Source organism: Pseudochaenichthys georgianus, chromosome 6, assembly GCF_902827115.2.
Source record: "Pseudochaenichthys georgianus chromosome 6, fPseGeo1.2, whole genome shotgun sequence".
Taxonomy (NCBI): domain Eukaryota; kingdom Metazoa; phylum Chordata; class Actinopteri; order Perciformes; family Channichthyidae; genus Pseudochaenichthys; species Pseudochaenichthys georgianus.
The window spans coordinates 40372143-40392650 of record NC_047508.1 but is presented as its reverse complement, the minus strand read 5'-3'; the positions used below and the strand labels follow the sequence as shown (position 1 = coordinate 40392650).

The following is a 20508-nucleotide window of genomic DNA, read 5'->3' as shown; positions in this document are numbered from 1 at the left end:
AGTGAAATCCAATACCAGATTCTAAGTGTTGTCTCCTTGGTGTTTTGCCTCGCCATAAGATAAGATAAGATGGCACTTTATTGATCCCAATTTGGGAAATGTTTGTGTTGCAGCAACATAAACAGACATGGCATTTCACAATAAAAGTTAAAAGACAAGAAATAAACAAGAAAGTAGAAAATATACATGTTGAATTTACAAATGGACAATAACAAGATATAGGTATTATATATTCATAAGTATGTGACGGATCATGGTAACGTTTCTATATATCCAATCTGATGCCATACACTAAAATACGTGTTTTGATTCGAAGAAAATGCCCTGTTCTATTTCTATATGTTTTAATAAAGGGTTCAGTTTCGATACATGAAAGATGTGGAATACAAAATGTAATGCTCCCTTCCCCCCCTAACTTTTAGTTACTAACTATAGGGTCTTCTTCTTCAGCTCACCGAAGAGAATCATTTGTTGTTACTTTTCTTTTAATCCTGCTGCAGCCGGCTATCAGTAGTCTGACCCTTGCCTCAACCCCTCTCCTCCAGTGTGTGTGTGTGTGTGTGTGTGTGTGTGTGTGTGTGTGTGTGTGTGTGTGTGTGTGTGTGTGTGTGTGTGTGTGTGGCTGAGTGTGTTTACTTTGATGATTGTGTGTTCAAAAGAGAGAAAGGGAAATCTAGTGAGAGAGAGGAATGACTGAGCTGGTGTCTAGGTCCATGTCTTTCTGTCTGTATATCTTTTTGTTTTGTTTAGTCAGGCACAATGAGTTACATTTATACGGTCTATATTTTTATATTCGTCCCGCGCGGGGGGGTCAGCAGCGAACCGCTTCAACACGTGTATTTCGGTGTATTCACGGCATTCATTTTGTTATTCTACAGTATTGTTGTTTTATAGTTATTTGTTAATGTTACCCGATTTGTGTTCTTTGGAATTGAAAAGGATATCGCATTGTGTTCGTTACTTTCGTTGCAGTATATGTCTTAAGTGTAATTTGGCTTGGCTTCCTATTTCGTATGGCCATGCTTTTATTTTGAAGGAGAGTTAGCGCTGTTGACAGGAAGTTGTTGTTGCTATGGAAACAACGTGACAGAGATTAACGGAGAAAAAGTCATATCTACAAATAAAGACAAAAGTAAACGCTTATGGTTAAGTGTTAGAACCCCCCGAAGAGGCACAAGCTCTTACGTTGATATTCGAGTTTTCAATAAATTCTATTTGGCAGCCGCAGTGCAAAGCGGCTGCCAAAAAAAACCGAACAAAAACGAATAACGAAAATTGAAACCCGAATAGTACTCCAACGAACGAATATTCGGATATTCGGGTACAGCCCTAACACATACATACATATATATATATATATATGTACATACCTACACCCATACCCATACATTTACATACACATACACATACATACACGTACATGTATACATGTATATATATAAAAAACATACGTTCATAGTCCCCCCTTTCTTCCTAATTTAGTGTCTTAAATTCAGCTATGTAGGCTATCACAGAGCCCCAGACAGATTCAATCATTTCTGAAGAGCCCCTCAGGTTATATGTAATCTTCTCCAAGTTCAGATACAACATAAGATCTTTAAGCCATTGAGATGCTTTAGGTGCTTACGAGGATTTCCATTCAATTAGTATTCTTCTACGTGCTAATAGAGATGCAAAGGCTATACTGTCCTTAGTTTTCCTCCTCATCATTCGGTGGTCAGGTAGTACTCCAAACATGGCAGTTTCTGCACATGGTGTCAATACCACGTCCAAGGCCTCAGTAAGGTGATTGAAAATGCTTGTCCAGTATCCTTGTAGGCGAGGACAAGACCAAAACATATGAGTCATGTTTGCTGGTGACACATGTGACATCTGTTACAGGTATCCGTGACATTTGGGTATATTTTGGAGAGTTTGGAGTTGGTGTAATAGATACGGTGGACAACTTTAAGTTGTATAAGATTGAGCCTGGAACAGGACGTACTATTGTTCACTCGCGAATGCGCCATCCCAGACAGCATCATCTATTGCTTGGACTAGCTCCTCTTCCCAATCTTGTTTGATTTTACCAAGAGATGTTTCCGTGAGACGGGAGACGGAATTGTACATTCTTGAAACCAGACCTTTTTCGGTTGTCCAGAATTGAGTAAATTATGGAAAGCGGAGGGATATTGGGGAAGGAAGGGTTGTTTAGTTTAACCCAGTTACGGACCTGGAAGTAGCGAAATAGATGAGAGTCTGGGAGGCTACATTTGTCAGAGAGTTGGCTAAAGCTACCGAACACATTGTTGATGTAAAGGTCCCCACTCTGATAAGGCCTGATCTCTGCCACGTAGAGAAGGCCCCATCAGTGTGAGGGGGGAGGAAGAGATGGTTGTTGCGAATGGGACTATGAATAGAGGATCCATGAAGTCCATGAGCACTTCTGAATTGGGACCATATTCTTAGGGTGGAAACAACTATCGGGTTATTCGAATATTGAGTCGGCCGGCTGGGTACTGTAGATGGAAGCAAAGCCAAGAGTGAGGTAGTAGGACAGGATATATGTGTGTGTGTGTGTGTGTGTGTGTGTGTGTGTGTTGTGTGTGTGTGTGTGCGTGTGTGCGCACGTGTGTGTGTGTCTGTGTGTGTGTGTGTGTGTGTCTGGGTGTGTGTGTGTGTGCTTGTGTGTGTGTCTCTCTGTCTGGGTGTGTGTGTGTGTGTGTGTGTGTGTGTGTGTGTGTGTGTGTGTGTGTGTGTGTGTGTGTGTGTGTGTGTCTCTCTCTGTCTGGGTGTGTGTCTCTATCTGTCTGGGTGTGTGTGTGCTTGTGTGCTTGTGTGTGTATGTCTCTCTCTGTGTGTGTGTGTGTGTGTGTGTGTGTGTGTGTGTGTGTGTGTGTGTGTGTGTGTGTGTGTGTGTGTGTGTGTGTGTGTGTGTGTGTGTGTGTCTCTGTCTGGGTGTGTGTCTCTCTCTTTCTCTGTGTGTGTGTGTGTGTGTGTGTGTGTGTGTGCGTGTGTGCGCGCGTGTGTGTGTGTGTGTGTGTGTGTGTGTGTGTGTGTGTGTGTGTGTGTGTGTGTGTGTCTGGGTGTGTGTGTGTGTGTGTGTGTCTCTCTGTCTGGGTGTGTGTGTGTGTGTGTGTGTGTGTGTGTGTGTGTGTGTGTGTGTGTGTGTGTGTGTGTGTGTGTGTGTGTGTGTGTGTGTGTGTGTGTGTGTGTGTGTGTGTGTGTGTGTGTGTGTGTGTGTCTCTCTGTCTGGGTGTGTGTGTGTGAAATCAATCACTGATTTCAGCTGAATGGCCCTCTGATGAAAGACACACATGAAGTATGATGTAATAACGTAAGTCACGTGATCACCTCGGCCTGCAGTCTTTCTCTCGATCCAACTTTAACCCCCTTTTTTATATGCAAAGCTATTTTTAGTTATCTCTATTATTTTGCAGTGCTTGTTTATACATGTGTGCAACTTTGTGTGTGTGTGTTTTGGTATTCACTCCGCTGCCTCACACAAAAAAACACATCAGTCAAAAGCATCACGCTCCTGCTCAGTGGAGCGGAGGCACATCACAGAAATAAAGCGCAGCAGAGACGACAGATGACAATATGCTACAAACACACAAAAGAAATGTTTTGTAAGATTGTCAGTTTTTTGTGTATGACCTAAACAAACTTTAGTGACTTCACAGCACATTTTGAGTCACATAAATCAGTCATTTACTTTGTTTTGTTTCTGCTCTTGGGAGACACGCAACTCTTTTCGTTATATTTGTACTACTTTTTTACGAGCAATTGCATTTATATGAATGAAAAAGTACCTCAAGTGTCCCTAACAGTGTCTCATATAACACCATTGCCAATGGTCCTGCCCAATTCTGCAAAAACCCACATAATGATGATAGAATTGTACAATATTTGCACTTATATCCCTTTACTAAGGCATGGTCAGTCAGTACACAGGTGTCATAATGGCCTAACTTGTAGGACTCTTACAGGACTTCTGGAGTTTAAGCTGGAGCATACTTGCCAACCCTCCCGATTTTCGCGGGAGACTCCCGATTTCACTGCCCTCTCCCGGTTTCCTCCCGGGGTCGTATTTCTCCCGCATTTCTCCCGATTTCTGACAAAATCAGATTTACTCAGGACTGTTTCCACTCGGACTTTAATACAGCTACACCATTGTTTGGTTTCCATGGTAGCGCGTCTCTTTAGTAGCGCGCAACTGAAAGTCTGAGATATATCACAGAAAACAACAAGAATAGGCAGTGCACTTACAACTACAATAAGCATGTTAATGTTAATCTAATACAGCCCCCCCCCCCCGCGGTGGTTTTGAAATGTTCCCGATTTCTGAGGTCTCAAGGTTGGCGAGTATGATCAGCTTTACTTCGTGTCTCATTTCATAACCGTCCTACTGCTTCCTCCAGTTGCTCTGAATGCTGATTGAGTTTAAGCTATTTTACCCAAGTGGTTGAAAATAATTAAAACGGCACTGAAGATTGAAGTAGCTAATGAGCAAGTTATCTCGCTTCCTACTTATCTGTAGTCAGAATAGCTCATGCTCAATAAAGATCGGGCACTTGCGAGAAAATGGTTGAAGGTAAAAACCACATTTGCTGAAACTAAAGAAACATTTAAATGATCAGGAGAAACTAACAGGAGTTTAGTTGTTTGGCTACAGAGGATGTGGGCAAAACTCCAGATTCATTTACTTGAATAAAGTTCACGATCAACTTCAGTCTTTGTTCTTATTATGCTAAGATGATACAATTAAAACAGATTGTAAAGTGGGAGGTAAAAACTGTACAATTGTTGATTTGTGACCGAAAATAAACAGTGTAGGAGTATTCAAAGTACACTCATGAATTGATCCATATAGTCACGAGTTAAAACTGAAACTACTGCTTTTTTGAAACATTGTTTTAAATGGAATAGGTTTTTGTGCATATAAATGGTCTGCATATACACCTGAACATCAGCAGGAGAGGACTCTTTAAAGTAGAGACACTACATCCTGATATACACCTGAACATCAGCAGGAGAGGACTCTTTAAAGTAGAGACACTACATACTGATATACACCTGAACATCAGCAGGAGAGGACTCTTTAAAGTAGAGACACTACACACTGATATACACCTGAACATCAGCAGGAGAGGACTCTTTAAAGTAGAGACACTACATACTGATATACACCTGAACATCAGCAGGAGAGGACTCTTTAAAGTAGAGACACTACATCCTGATATACACCTGAACATCAGCAGGAGAGGACTCTTTAAAGTAGAGACACTACATACTGATATACACCTGAACATCAGCAGGAGAGGACTCTTTAAAGTAGAGACACTACATACTGATATACACCTGAACATCAGCAGGAGAGGACTCTTTAAAGTAGATACACTACATACTGATATACACCTGAACATCATCAGGAGAGGACTCTTTAAAGTAGAGACACTACATACTGATATACACCTGAACATCAGCAGGAGAGGACTCTTTAAAGTAGATACACTACATACTGATATACACCTGAACATCAGCAGGAGAGGACTCTTTAAAGTAGAGACACTACATCCTGATATACACCTGAACATCAGCAGGAGAGGACTCTTTAAAGTAGAGACACTACATCCTGATATACACCTGAACATCAGCAGGAGAGGACTCTTTAAAGTAGAGACACTACATCCTGATATACACCTGAAAGTGATTATAATTCGGCCCTTTAAAAAAAAAAAAAAAGGTTGAGCAGCCTACTGTCGACATCTTATTAGTTTAATATGCTGGCAATCTAGAATATAAGATATATCCGCCGTATTACTAATATGTAAGATATCTTTTATCAGCACACGAGATAATCACAGTGTAAAATCACATTTAGTCCGTGTACAGCGTCACTCAGCCGCCTCTCATCCTTCCCTCCATCTCTCTGTCTCTCTGCCATCTTTCCATCTGCCCCTTACTGAGCCATCTCTCTTCTCATACGCTAAATTAATTGCACTGAATGCCCCCCCCCCCGTGCATCAAAGGGCAGCGGTGTGTCTCAGGTGACGGGGGGTGGAGGTGGGAGTGGGGGTATCAAAGCCTCGCATCAATGTGCCATCAGTGGCTCCACATCTGTTATTGTACTGGACAGTGCTTAGCCAAATGAAATTACCCCCCCCACGTCCGCGCTCTGATTCAGGCCCGCGGTCTGTGGCATTCATCCGCTCTATTTTTAGTGGTCAGCCTCCCTCGGCTTTATTGGCTGAATATTACGCCTCGCCAGCTCAGGATGTAAACAAACAAGCAGCTGAAATGTCACTGGATGTGCTTAGATTATGTTGATGCTCTTTTTCAAAGGTGTTCATTCAGCATACATTAATATGTATTTGCACAATCAGGAAGACACATGTTAGAGAGAGAAGAATATATTGGATTCCCAATCTACAAGGCCTCTCCGATGACAGATTTTAAGTATATTATAGAAGAGTATTTATCCTGGGGGGGATTTTGGTTTGGTGACATTTCCTTCATCTTAAAATAAAATGAAAAAAACATGAATACAAACTGTGCACATTGTACTACGTATTAACAACAAGTATGTACAAATGTGTGGTCAATGTATATTACAGTGTATATATCGAGGGGTGAGAACCAGAGGGGCGTAAGTGACATTTGACCAACTTTACAGGAGAGCCAAAACTAAAAATTACCATACTTTGTCCTGACTTTGTTTATTAAATTAAATCTTTAATATGAAAACTTCATAAACATGTGGATGACAATATACTTAATGAACAATATTTTGACTTTCAATGAAAAAAATATTCTTCTATCTTTTTTTTATTCGGAAGAAAGTCACATGCGCCTTTTTGGAACGAAATAGTTCAGTGTGTTCTGTGTTAGGTCTTTTAGTTTTTGATGAATAACTCTGGATTGGTTTAGAATTCACATGCACCCTTTCGGCAGTAGGAAGAGTTTTTCCTTGTACGATGTGAGGGTCTAAGGACAGAGGGTCTGAGGACAGAGGGTCTGAGGACAGAGGGTCTAAGGACAGAGGGTGTCGTATTGTCATACTGATATTCTGTACACACTGTGAAGACCACTGAGACAAATGTAACATTTATGATATTGGGCTATATAAATAAACATTGATTGATTGATTGATTGATCGAGAGCTTTTATTTGATATATATAACTCATTTTTGACCAAAATGTCACTTACTGGTTCTCACCCCTCGATATAGTGTTTTAGTTTGAGTATTTAAGTGACCGCAGAATAATATAACATACTTCTGTTTGCCTGTATACAGTAGAAAAGAGTATTTATCAGTATTCCTTTGAGAATATTAGATTCATTCAGTCCAGCTAAATGCAGTTTATCATCTAATTGGAGAGCTGAAGTCTTTGTAAAGTTCATTAAGTTCTGATCCTAACAAAGCTCAATGTCCAGTGTGTGCTGTTGGATCAATGTTATCATGACAGACTGTGTGAAAACAGCGCAGTATCAAGAGCGATTCTCTCACAGATACAGAATGCAGTGAGCTTTGGTAACAGAAAGAAGGGTCATATAATTTAAATATAATTAGTGTTCGCAACGTTTTTTTTCTTCTTAGGAAGTGAAAGAAGATGCAAAATAAAACTGACGTAACACGTTTAAAATGACCTCCAGTATAGATTAAGACGACATATTGTTTTCTTGTGTCTCTGTTTCAAACCATAGTCCTACCTGTTATAAAAGCATTGTTTGAGGCCTTTGACTGTTTGAAAGTAAAAGGAATATTTAATTTGTTCTCTCTTTTTGTCCAGTGGGATCCCAGGGAAGAAATGTGGCATCTTCATCGTCAGAGCAGAGGAGCTGAGCAACTGCAGGGTAAGATCTGTCTGCTTCCCCTGTTGATTCGTTCAGAGGAAGACTTCAAGACTTTTTCTCTAATTAGACCGACCTTACGGTTCATACATCTTTCAACGTGACAAGATGCACTCGTCTGGTACTTTTCAAAGTCAAAATATGACTGTTTGTAATCAAATTGCTGTAACCTTATTAAACAAATTTAGCATTTTTACATTACGTGTTTATTAGGTACACATTTACAGGGGGTCCGCGGGGTCTTAAAAAGTATTAAACGGCATTTTCCAAGGTATTAGATTGTGTAGCTTGTTTTCAATAAGTATATAAATTGTCCAAAGAGGTTGTATGTTGACGTCATCTGAACAGGACATCGCACGCTCACTGCTTGATAGCGCGAAGGTCCGTTTACGCCGGTTGCTAGGCAACATCGTTATGGAGAAATGCAAGTCTGCGTCCAAATGGTTGGAAGATAAGGAGGAAGGACAATCAATACTGTATATAGTCAATGTGAGGTAAAGTGTGTCGCCAAGGTAACCGGTTAGAACTCAAAGTGGCGATGAGCTCTTAAAATGTATGGAAAGGGTCTTAAAAAAGGTCTTAAAAGGAATTACTTTGACTTCAGGATTCCTGCGTATACCCTGTTTACGTTTATTGGGAATTTGCTTCGGTGTATAATGGTGCGTTAAGATGGTGAGCAAAAATTGAAAACAAAATAAATACATATTAAAACATTAATATAATACATAATATGACAAAGGACTATGACACATGTGGAAGAGCTGTGATAAAAGTGGCAGAAAAGTGCAGAAATGCGAGAAAGAAAAAGTCAGACCATCCATCCATCCATCTTCTCCCGCTTACCCGTGGTCGGGTCTCGGGGGTAGCAGTTCCTGCAGAGACCCCCAAACGTTCCTTTCCCCTCATCAACCAGCTCTGACTGGGGGGTCCCAAGGCGCTCCCAGGCCAGCGAAGAGATATAATCCCTCCACCTGGTCCTAGCTCTACCCCTTGGTCTCTTCCCAGCTGGACGTGCCTGGAACACCTCCCTAGGGAGGCGCCCAGGTGGCATCCTAACTAGGTGCCCGAACCACCTCAACTGGCTCCTTTCAACACAAAATCAGACGAGCTAAAAACAATGCTGTTAAAAACAAACATTTCTGCGGAAAGAAAATCCCAATTTATTCCAATATATATTAAAAAGGACGTACATCATTTTAGAAACACCTCTCAGTATAACTCAATACAACTCAACAAAACCACAAAGAAGTGAAATCAACACAAAATTAACAATATAACCTTTATGGCAGTTTGGTTTTTGTGGAGCTAAACGATTGAATTCGTTTTAATATACTTACAAACTGGTTGTAAACAAAACAATTATAAATAAATGTTCACTTTACACCTCCCCAACACTGTCTTAATCCCTTGTTGCACTGACTCTGATGTAAGGATGCACCGAGGACATTTGTGAAACACTCGCGTTGCCATGACACCAGCATTTGACCTCAATTAGAGAACTAAGTGTACTATCTAAATGTGTATTGTCTAAAAATACCACTGTACTACTGCAATTAGGAAGAAGCATCAAGCACCATCTCACAATATTATGACTTGACTGGTTTGCTTTAACATATAAGTGGTCATTTAAACACAGAGGAGGTTCGGTCTGCGTGCTGGAAGATCAATAAATCCACTTTGGTTCATAATGTAAGTGTTCGACCATTTTAGAAGACTTAGCTTTTCTGTTTAAGACAACACGGACTGTTTTTACGCTCTTGTCCTGTCTTCATTTGAACTTTGTGATGAGCACAAAAGTGATTCTAGAAAACAAACCACCTCAAACTAAATAAGCTATTTCTTGAAAAAGTGCAAAAAGGCCCATCTGGTTGTTTGCTGAAGATGCGTCACTTTACAACAAGGTATCTGTAGGGAACTGTAATAGCATTTTTCTCTTTAAGGTCTAAATACTAAATGGTTAATGTCACGTTTTAGTGTCAAATGATTAGGGATGGGTACCGAGCCCGAGCCCCGCGCTGAATTATTAAAGACCGTGGTACTTTTAAACTCCAACGTTAGCAGTCTTTTCATCGGTACTCGAGACATTTAAAAAAGATATGTCATGTGTATTATTGCTACATAAACATTATATCGCAGTTTAAGTGTCGCCAACTCCGTTATCTAATATGCAACAAAAAAAACATCTATGATGTATTTTCGATCTTTCCAATCCAGATGAGAGATCTCTCTCCCCCGTCTGTGTGCGAGGGGGCGGGGCAGTCTACACACACGCAGCTGCTACATGCAGCAACACACACACACACACACACACACACACACACACACACACACACACACACACACACACACACACACACACACACACACACACACACACACACACACACACACACACACACACACACACACACACACACACACACACACACACACACACACACACACACACACACACACACACAGAGGAGATGTCGAGGAGAACTAAGCGCTCCGAGGTGTGGTTAAACTTTACCCGTCTCGATGCTCGTTACCAAAAGTGCAATAATCTTGTAAAAGCGCTCCACATCCAGACGGAGGAATGCACCGGGTTCCACTGTCTTTCTAGCAGCTCTGTAGCCCCGTCCACGAGCAACGTTTCCACGTCAGGTGTTATGTATGCTAGCAGCAACACACAGAGTTAACTACATTATACTACATGGGTTAGTGATTAGAGGAAACTGAGCTATTTATTTAAAGTTTCAGCTATTCTGTCATCAGATTATTTAATACGATTTGTTAAAACATTGTTGTTTCTTTTGATGTGAAATATTATGTATTTAATTTAAATAAAAAGCAATGTTAGTTTTGTTTACAATTTGTTTACCTTATTTTTTTCTTCCAAAAGAACCGATAAGAGTACCGTTAAAAGACCGGACCGATAGGCGGTATCGCTCAAAGTAGTAGTTCCGTTAAAACCTTAACGACGCCCATCCCTACTCGTGATATGGCTGTTTTGTATCAACATATTATGAGAGACAAATCATTGTAGAGCCATTGATTGATCTTCTAGTAACAAACAACATGCCTTGCAGTAAAGTTGATCATGTTTTGCTTTTTTCTTCAACTCGCACTCGTCCGGAGAAAAAGGAATTTGCTTAATTAAGAACTAGAACACAAGGAAAGGCATTGTTTCAAAAACCGTACAACACTATTAAATATTAGATCATTAATTATAGATCTGAGAAAATAAGCAAGCTTCGAAATGTTCATGGGTGGAATTAAGTGAGATTACCTTGAATTATTCTTGTCTTTGTTTTCAGGAAGGATCAAATTAAGTTGTGATATCATCTCCCAGGACTCAGTGGTCTAACAATATGAACAATTATAGATATGCAAAGTGTTCTTTAGTTTTCTGGATACACAGTACATTGTATTATTGTGCTCCAAGACGTTTCTATAGCAGTATTTATTTAAAGCTAATGAACAGGAGGATCTATGATAACGTGTTGTGAAGCAAGTGTGTGTCATGTCTTCTGACCTGAGGCTGTTTAACGTCTATTTGATTACTTCCCTCTGCTGCAGGAGTCCGTGATGCTGCAGTTTTGTGGCAACAAGCTGGACAAGAAGGACTTCTTCGGGAAATCAGATCCTTTCCTCGTCTTTTACCGCAGTAACGAAGACGGATCGTAAGTTGACAGCAGCTTCCCCCGTCAATGTTCTGAATGGACAAAAGCAGCTATCTCAGTTGTACACGCCATATACAGATGCCTGCAATGAATATAGACTGTGAGCGTGGTTTTTCACGCTCCAAAAAGCCTCCATACAGAGGGTATACTGTAAGGACTCAACTGCCTATGTGGTGTTACATAATGCTGGGCGCAGTATATGTGACTTACGGCGTGCAGACGTTAACAGGAGAAAGCAGCAGAAGGAGGGATGAGCAGAGATAATGGGACAGAGTTGACAAGAGGAACATAAAGGCAGAAAGGACGGAGGAGATGGAGTCATGTGTACGGAGGTCGCACTTTCTTTGACCCGCAGATGCTTTTATTCAAGTGGACTTCAGCGTCTTAGTGGAGCCACACTCTCTTGTTCTGCAGCTGGGTGTTTACTGATGCAGCCTAAATGTTCCGCCGCGGGCTATAACAGCCGCACGCTGTGGTAACAAAGAGCCAGACTAGGCGCCGCATATAAAAGAACAGGAAGCTATTATTTCAGTCAAATATCATGTTTTATAAAATACTTATATCATTCCACTCGCCTCATAACAGAGAGCGAGTCACAGGGTTTTGTTCTTAGCCTAAAGTAGTGTAGCTCTGTAAACCACATGTCCTATGTTCTCCTTTGAGAGAAAAAGCAGAAAAGGGGAATTTATATTTAATATTGTTTGGTTTTATGCACTATTTAAACTATATTGTGGTGTCTGTCTACTGCCAGCTTCAACTCTTAGTTATACATTGCTAGACACCAATTATAGTAGTGAACAGATTGCCCATACAGTGGTGCAGGAATATGTCCTAAACACAGAAATTAGTTTTAACACTTCTTTGTTCTGTTGCCTCAACGTCTACTTTATTTTAATGAGTTTGTATGTACAGGTCTGAGATGAGATCTGTAGTCAACACAAGCTAAACAGATTTGAATGTTTTGTTCCACAACGTGATATAGCTCAAAGTGAACATCGGAAACTTTTACTTTTCTTAAACATGGTGGTTGCTAACACGTGACTAAATGAGACTACTCAGAGTCATCGTGGCGAACATTAGCCGCCTTTAGCTTAGCAGTAGGTCTTTCTAAGCCTCACTTTAGCTTTTGACTTCTTCAGATTTATGCTGCAAACATTAATGTGTTAATATGTGGAGATTATCCTGCTGAACAAAATGTCTAAGTGCCATAACAGGTGTTTGCCCAAGAGCTTATTTTCTGCAATATTCCAGCAGAAAAATGACTTTGGGAGGCTGACTATCGTGTTGGGATAAGAACATCCCCCACTTATAATATGATATGTAGAAGGATGGGTGTAGCAAGTGTAAACAATGTAGTGGTGTATTTAACTTACTTATTTTATATGGATTCTTTTTGGAAAACTGTTAATTATGTCCAAGAACATGAATACTTCTGCTTAACCCTTGTGTTCGAAAGCTGTTCCCCTTCATGCTGTTCGCGGGTACATTTTGACCCATGATTTATCTCAGTCCAAAACACAAAAAATAAATGACTATCATCCAATAACTACATCATAACTAACTTATAATGCGTTCCTAACCGTACAATCCTGTTGTAATTTAATGTTTTGGCCCCAAAACACATTACACCACATATTGCACACGTGCATGTGTGTGTTCAGGTTCAAGTGTTGGTGTACATATTCTTTGAGAAAGGTGGAGTTCCCGTGGGGGGAGGGGCAGAGGGAGGGGAGACCAGGTGCATGTTGCGATCACTTATTGTTCCAGTGGATGAAGGGGGCGGGGGAGGGGTGTCTGGAGTCAAAGATGGATCTTGATTGGGCCAAATTTGACCTCGAGTCACTCACAACAATTCTGCTGGGTCTCCCCAGACCCCCACACCTTCAGACTCGGCAAAAATGGTCAAAATGAGTTTGTAGTGTTGACATAGCTGCTGTGGAGGATATCATGAAGCCTCGTTCCGTTAAAAAAAAACTAGAGCGTAGTTATGATATAACTTTAACTTGAAACGGGTCACGGGAGACCCGAACACAACGTAAGGGATAATTTAAAAACGCAAAAATGAATAACGTGTCCCCTGTAAACAGCTTTGCATTTCTCACTCCCAGGTATACCATCTGCCACAAAACAGAAGTGGTGAAGAACAATCTGGATCCGGTGTGGCAGGCCTTCAAAATCCCTGTCAGAGCGCTGTGCAACGGAGACTATGACAGGTGCAGTACACGAACCTTTCACTGACAATACGTACTGACATTTCCTCTTAAAGGTGGGGTAGGTAATTCACTTCAGAAACGCTTGTTGTTATATTCCATGGAATGTTCTTAACATCCGATAGCAATGAATACATGAAATGCTTTGACAATAAATACATAAAGAAACATCATCTGTGGAAGCCGTGGTGCTGTAAAAAGCACGACCAATCATCTGAGCCGGCTAAAGTAACTGGATGGCCTACCTGCCTGTCAGCCTTCCATCGGGGCACACACTTATCTCATGCCCTCATTGGTCATGTGCGCGTTCGTGTGTTGGAGGAGGGGCTCTGTGAGGAAGTCTGAAGGAAGGGGCAGATTTTTTTCGGCTGCGTACTTTCAGATTCTAGCGCACTCGAGCTGGTTTCTCCGTTCTTACCTACCCTACCTTTAAGGAGCAGATACATGTAACTCATTGCTGTGTCTTTCTATTACAGATTTGAGGAATGAGCAGCTTTTGTGGCATAATTCTTATTATTTGTTTGATCTGTTCCCATTATTTTCCCATTTGCCTGTGTTACACCAGAGTATACTGATAACAACATTACAAAAACTCCCCTCTCTGGAGGTTCCAGCTTTTTAAGCAGAAAGACTGTAAATCAGTGCTAATTGGATTTTTAATGGGATTTCTTTCTGTCCTCTTGTCTTTCCCTCCAGGAGCATTAAGGTGGAGGTGTACGACTGGGACAGAGATGGAGGGTGAGGGAACAATGCTCTTTCGTTTGTACTCTTAAACTAAGAGGGACCCCAAATTAAAAATCCTTTTTATCAATGTAGTTTTCTTTGGTGCGAGTTCACGAGTGTTGTAGATATTGGCTTCAAAGAGGTCTGCCTTATCTTTAATATAATCAAACTCAGTGGCGAACCGTGTCTATCACAACTGGACCTTCTGCAGACACACACACCAACACCAACAAGAAAGCAGACATCTTTACTTTATGGCTGTTATCTCCATGAGTCTACAACTGCTGTCCTCCTGCCTGAAACGCCTTCGTTGGACTCCTTTGTTTACTTCCTGAACATAGTAACATCACCCTATGTAACACCTACGCTTCTATTGGCTAGCGCTCCAACACATTGTGCGTGATAGGCTGGGGCGGGACATCTGTAAGCGGTTCCCAATCACAAGCATTTGACCTCGGCTGTAAAATGTAATATCTTTTCAATTTACACACGGCATCTATTGCACGTCTGTCCGTCCTGGGAGAAGGATCCCTCCTCTGTTGCTCTCCCTGAGGTTTCTCCATGTTCCCTTTAAACTGTGGGTTTTTTCTCTGTACGATGTGAGGGTCTAAGGACAGAGGGTCGAAGGACAGAGGGTCGAAGGACAGAGGGTGTCGTATTGTCATAGAATAGGGAGGGATGAAACCCTCTGTAATGGTCACACATGCAGAGCACACAGCACACAGCGACATGTGTTCTCTGCTTTTAACCCATCCTAGTACCAGGAGTCTAGTCCTAGGAGCAGTGGGCAGCTAGTGTACTGCGCCCGGGGAACAATGGGAGTGAGGGGGGAAGGGGGGTGTCCGGTGCCTTGCTCAAGGGCACCATGGCAGGGCAAGAGGTGAACTGGGACCTCTCCAAGTAGCAGTCGACACTCCATATTTTTAGGTCTGGTCGGGGACTTGAACCGGCGACCCTACGGCTCACAGTCCAAGCCCCTACTTAAGATGAACTTTTATTAATCCCTCGTGGGGAAATTGTTTCTCTGCATTTGACCCATCCTAGTGTTAGGAGCAGTGGGCTGCCCTTTTGAACGGCGCCCGGGGAGCCGTGTAGGGAACGGTGCCTTGCTCAGGGACACCTCGGTAGCACTTGGTCTTTCCGGGACTTGAACTGGTGACCTTCCAGTTGCCAAGCCAAGTCCCTATCGACTTCGCCACCCCCGCCCCGCCCCGGCCCGGCCCGGCCCGGCCCGGCCCGGCCCGGCTCTTTCTGAGCCACTGCCGGAAAATATACTGATATTCTGTACTAACTGTGAAGTCCACTGAGGCAAATGTAACATTTGTGATATTGGGCTATATAAATAAACAATGATTGATTGATTGATTGATTGATTGATTGATTGATTGATTGATTGATTGAACGAACAGGGGCTCTAGTTTCAGACAGAGGGTGAAAAGAGGTGCTGCAGCACAGGCAGTATGAGAAATAAGAGCTTTTTGCACATTAAAGCATGGAGACATGTCCCAGTAGAGACACGACACACAAACATGAACCTGAAAAGCAGCATTATAGGGCCGCTTTAAATGTTCCTAAATGCCATTCAAAGATAAAAAGTTGTTTCCAGTTTGTTCATGCTCCTAAAAAATAAAAGTCTGCCCTGAGAGTACACGAGCATATGTGCAAAGTCGGGATGGACATTTGGGATTATGTTCACAGACTTCCCTTCAAAATGTTTGTCCTGATACGCCCTCTTGTTTTTCTCTGTTAGAGCGGTAGTGTGGAGAAACATCCCTGTAGAGCTCTTCATGTGACAACACTCCCTTCTGCTTCAAATAGACATTAACTATTCATACCGCTTAAACGATCTTTTGACAGATAACTTCATCGCGTCAGTCGGGGAATGAAGACGGTATTTATGTTTTGAAGCGAGTGAATTCCCAGTGTTCAGGGTCACAGGTCGCCCTTTCATTGTTCATTTCACTGGCAGTTGTTGACACTTCAGCTTCGAACTCCAACACATTCCTGACCCTTATTCCAATGGAGCTGATTATCCGCATAACATCATGGAGCCCGTTGCTACGCCCACGCCTCTTGTTAGTGATACTTTTGACAACGTGAATACAAAGAATATACGTCCTTTTTACCGGGACGAGATGTGACCATGTTTTTATTTTTTTTACAGGCACGACTTTATCGGGGACTTCAGCACGCGCTACAGAGAAATGTCCAGGAGCCAGTCGCAGTTTCACGTCTATGAGGTGATACTTCACACACACACACACACACACACACACACACACACACACACACACACACACACACACACACACACACACACACACACACACACACACACACACACACACACACACACACACACACACACACACACACACACACACACACACACACCTCCACCATGCTTGTGAGGATTCATTATCCTCTTATCCTTTCCTTTAGTCCTTTTGTCTAACCTGACCCAAATACAAATCTTAACCCTACAATATCACTTTAAAATATTTGACCTTATAATATGTGGTTTTAAAAACACAGTATGGGTAATATGAGAGTCGACATACAACAGGAAGAAATAAAAACGAATAAGAACATTTAAATCACGAAATAAAAAAGACGATAATAACCAATGGATTATAAAACAGACACTAAAACAAGTTGCAGTTACATAATGATATACATACAGCTGGCTAGTCTGTGCTAAAGTCTGCCATACTTACATAATCTGTCAGTCATTAAACCCATGATTAGCACATCTAATCTTCTCTACTTTCAAGAACTTCAAAGTGTTCCTGCTCTATGATTTACATATCGCAGAGAGAGGGGCTTCCTTCCAACAGCAGAGTTCTGTGTGCAGCACATTGTGGATGTTTCATAAAGCGTTATCGTCAGGTTGAATATCAAAATGTCACCTTTGATCAAGTCTTAATCCTCAGGCGGCCCTTTTACGAAACAGGGATCAATACAATACTTTAAAAAGTTCCTCACGAACAGTCACACCGGTCCGTTAGCCGGAGAGCCTTGGTGAGGCGGAAGCATTCTCTGTGGAGCAAAACATCGCCGAGCTGATGTCCGAAGCTAACGTTGAATTAACGGACTTCTTTCTGCAGATTGATATGAGAGAACATAGTCTTTGGCTATGCAAGAGTAAGTAAGTAAAGTTTATTTATAAAGCGCTTTTCACAGACAAAGTGAAAGTGCTTGACAAAACAATAAAACATCATCATAGGAATCGTACAATGATAAAGTCATAAAAGCACTAAAACATAATAAAAAACACAATGAAAACAAAATAAAAACGTGAATAGAATCAAATCACACCGGTTACCCAGACGCCTGCCCAAACAGGAATGTCTTCAAATTAGCTTTAAAGGAGTCAACAGAGTCAGCCGACCGTAGATGAGCGGGCAGAGCGTTCCATAGCTTAGGAGCCACGCCTTCGAATGCTCGATCACCGCGGGTCTGTGGGACAGACAGTAAATTGTGCATGTGTGACCTGAGTGGGTGGGCTGATGTATATGGATGAATTAGGTCAGCCACATAAGCAGGAGTCTGACCGTGCAATGCTCTGTAGGCGAGAGATAAGCTACAGGGAGCCAGTGAAGAGATCTCAGTATCGGGGTAAGGTTTGCTAAACGGTAAATGGACTGTACTTATAGCGCTTTATCCAGTCTTTAAGACCCCTCAAAGCGCTTTACATACTACATGTCATTCACCCATTCATACAGAGCAGTGTATGTTACTCTAGGACCTAACATTCACACACCTTTGGCCATCGGGAGCAGCTCAGGGTTAAGTATCTTGCCCAAGGATACATCGACATGTTGACTGCACAGGCTGGGATCGAACCCACTACCTTCTGGTTGAAAGACGACCGCACTCCCTCGCAGCCACAGTCGCCCCTACAACTGTTATGTAACTCAGATGTGGTGGGAAGAAGATAAGAGGGTGAAGAAGTTATCGTATTTAAAGATGCCATAACTTACCCGACAGGGCTCTTGCAAGAAAAGGGGTTTATTTTACCCAAGTGGTTTTGTTGCATAAACCTAAGGAGACACTGGCAGAGGTGCCCACAGGCGAACTGCTACCGTGTGCTTAGACATTCACTTGTAGAAAATCAAAAGGAGAATGTGAACAAAGACTTTGAGTTTATGATATTCTGAATGAAGACATGAGTAGATCACTTTCTGCTCCCTGAAACAAAACAAAGTGGACTCAAGCTGATGTTTTCCCCACAGGTGCTAAATCCAAAGAAAAAAGAAAAGAAGAAGAAAAAGTACCAAAACTCAGGAACGGTGAGTCAATTCATAAATGTTTCATAAATTATTCATTCATGCATTTATTACCACCAGAAAATGTCACAATTTGTAGAAATACTCATTGGTTTGAGAATCAGGTGCTATATTTAAGCAATAGCTCACGACAGGCCGTGGTATATGCTCGTTATATCACAGCTAAGGGGCGTGGTTCGGCCCGACGCGAAGCAGTTTGCTTTTCAGCCCAACGGTATACTGTTTTTCTCAGGCGCGGAGGGATACTGACTTTTTGTGAAAAGTAACTTACAATTCTACCCGTGGTATACGCTCAGTATATCACGGCTAAGAACCAATCAGATTGCTTGATTTGACTTGTCCGTTTTATAATAAGGAATACATCAGCCACCAAAATTATGATTATATATCAAAAACTCATCTTGGTTTAACTTCAAGTCCAATCAGAGCAGGCTGGGCTCTGGTTTCCGGCCGAGGGAGAGAAGACAGGCAGGATGAGAAAAATAAATACTTTTTGGAGCATTAAAGCTTGTGAACATGTCGAGCCACTAAATAAATAAATGTCTCTTTGTTTACTGCCAGAAAAGGTTTTCAAATGTGAAGGTGAAACAGGGTCAGTCAATTATATACAAATGGTCATTTTGTGGGTGAAGCATTCCTTTAAAGGGGACCTATCATGCAAAATGCACTACATCAATACGTGTCCCCGGTGTGTCAGGGAACTCAGGCAGCGTCAGAAAATAAAACCCTCTCTTTTCCTCCGTACCCACATCTCTAAAAACGGAGCTACAACGGAGCAGATCCAGATATGCGTCCGATGCAGAGTCCTGCATCGGTCCGCGGGTACCCGACGGGTGACCCGCAAAAAAGGTGATTCGCGGGTGGTATTTTTCCAAACGCTTTTTTCCGGGTTCGGTTCTGGGTAAAACAAAGATGATGCGGGTCGGGTCGCGGGGGTTGCATAATAAATATATTGAAATAATGATAATTTAGTTTAATGTTTAAATCCTCAGACCTCTCCCCCGCGGGACCGTGCATAATCATAACCTCTGCAGCGCATCAGTCTGCTGCTGAGCGCGCCACATTCGAAATGGCTGAGGTGAAGCTCTCTAGCGGAGAATACAGCATTTTCAATAACACTTCCTCAAGAGCGAAACCCAGCGTCTGGAGGCTTTTGGTTCCTAGATGGAGAAAATAACCAACATCCCACGCTTTTTGAGACAAATATGCAACTGCGTGTGTTAATAATTGCACGTTTTCACTGCTCATATATAGGCTATGCGGGTTCGGGTCGGGTCGCGGATCTTGTGCCGACGGGTCGGGTCGGGTTGCGGAACTAATTGGCAATATGTGCGGGTAGCGGGGCGGGTTCGGTATTGCACGTCGCGGGTGTGGGGCGGGAGCGGGTCTTGAAAATCAGACCCGTGCAGGACTCTGGTCCGATGTGACGTAATATCGGAAAGTTGCTATCAGAAACAATACCCGACTGTTTTGGACGTAACATGGTCTTTGTTTACATTAGCAAGCATTTTTTTTCAAGCTTAGGACCCCGAATCAGCGTTTCTCTAACAGGGCTGACACAGAGGGATATGAGGGATGCCTAAAATGCTTGATCTGACATCATAGACATGTTTTTTATTTATTTAATATATCTGACACCCATTATATATTCCTAAAAATAACATAATAGGCCTTTAACACACCCTGTTCATGCTGTAAACCACTCTTTCTCCTGACTGACAGGTCACTCTCCTCTCCTGCCTCGTGGACACCGAGCTCTCCTTCCTGGACTACATCCGCGGCGGGTG

General features: G+C 42.1%; 1 protein-coding gene across 1 annotated transcript in view; it reads left to right on the top strand.

Annotated features, from left to right (window-relative positions):
* Nucleotides 1-20508, top strand: part of LOC117448244 (copine-8-like) — a 103568-nt gene that overhangs the window by 57523 nt on the left and 25537 nt on the right. Inside the window, exons 7-13 of the mRNA XM_034085444.1 lie at nucleotides 7774-7837; nucleotides 11396-11499; nucleotides 13608-13712; nucleotides 14406-14447; nucleotides 16597-16672; nucleotides 18668-18724; nucleotides 20444-20505. Coding sequence (XP_033941335.1) covers nucleotides 7774-7837; nucleotides 11396-11499; nucleotides 13608-13712; nucleotides 14406-14447; nucleotides 16597-16672; nucleotides 18668-18724; nucleotides 20444-20505 — 510 coding nt within the window. The remainder of the gene's footprint in view (nucleotides 1-7773; nucleotides 7838-11395; nucleotides 11500-13607; nucleotides 13713-14405; nucleotides 14448-16596; nucleotides 16673-18667; nucleotides 18725-20443; nucleotides 20506-20508) is intronic.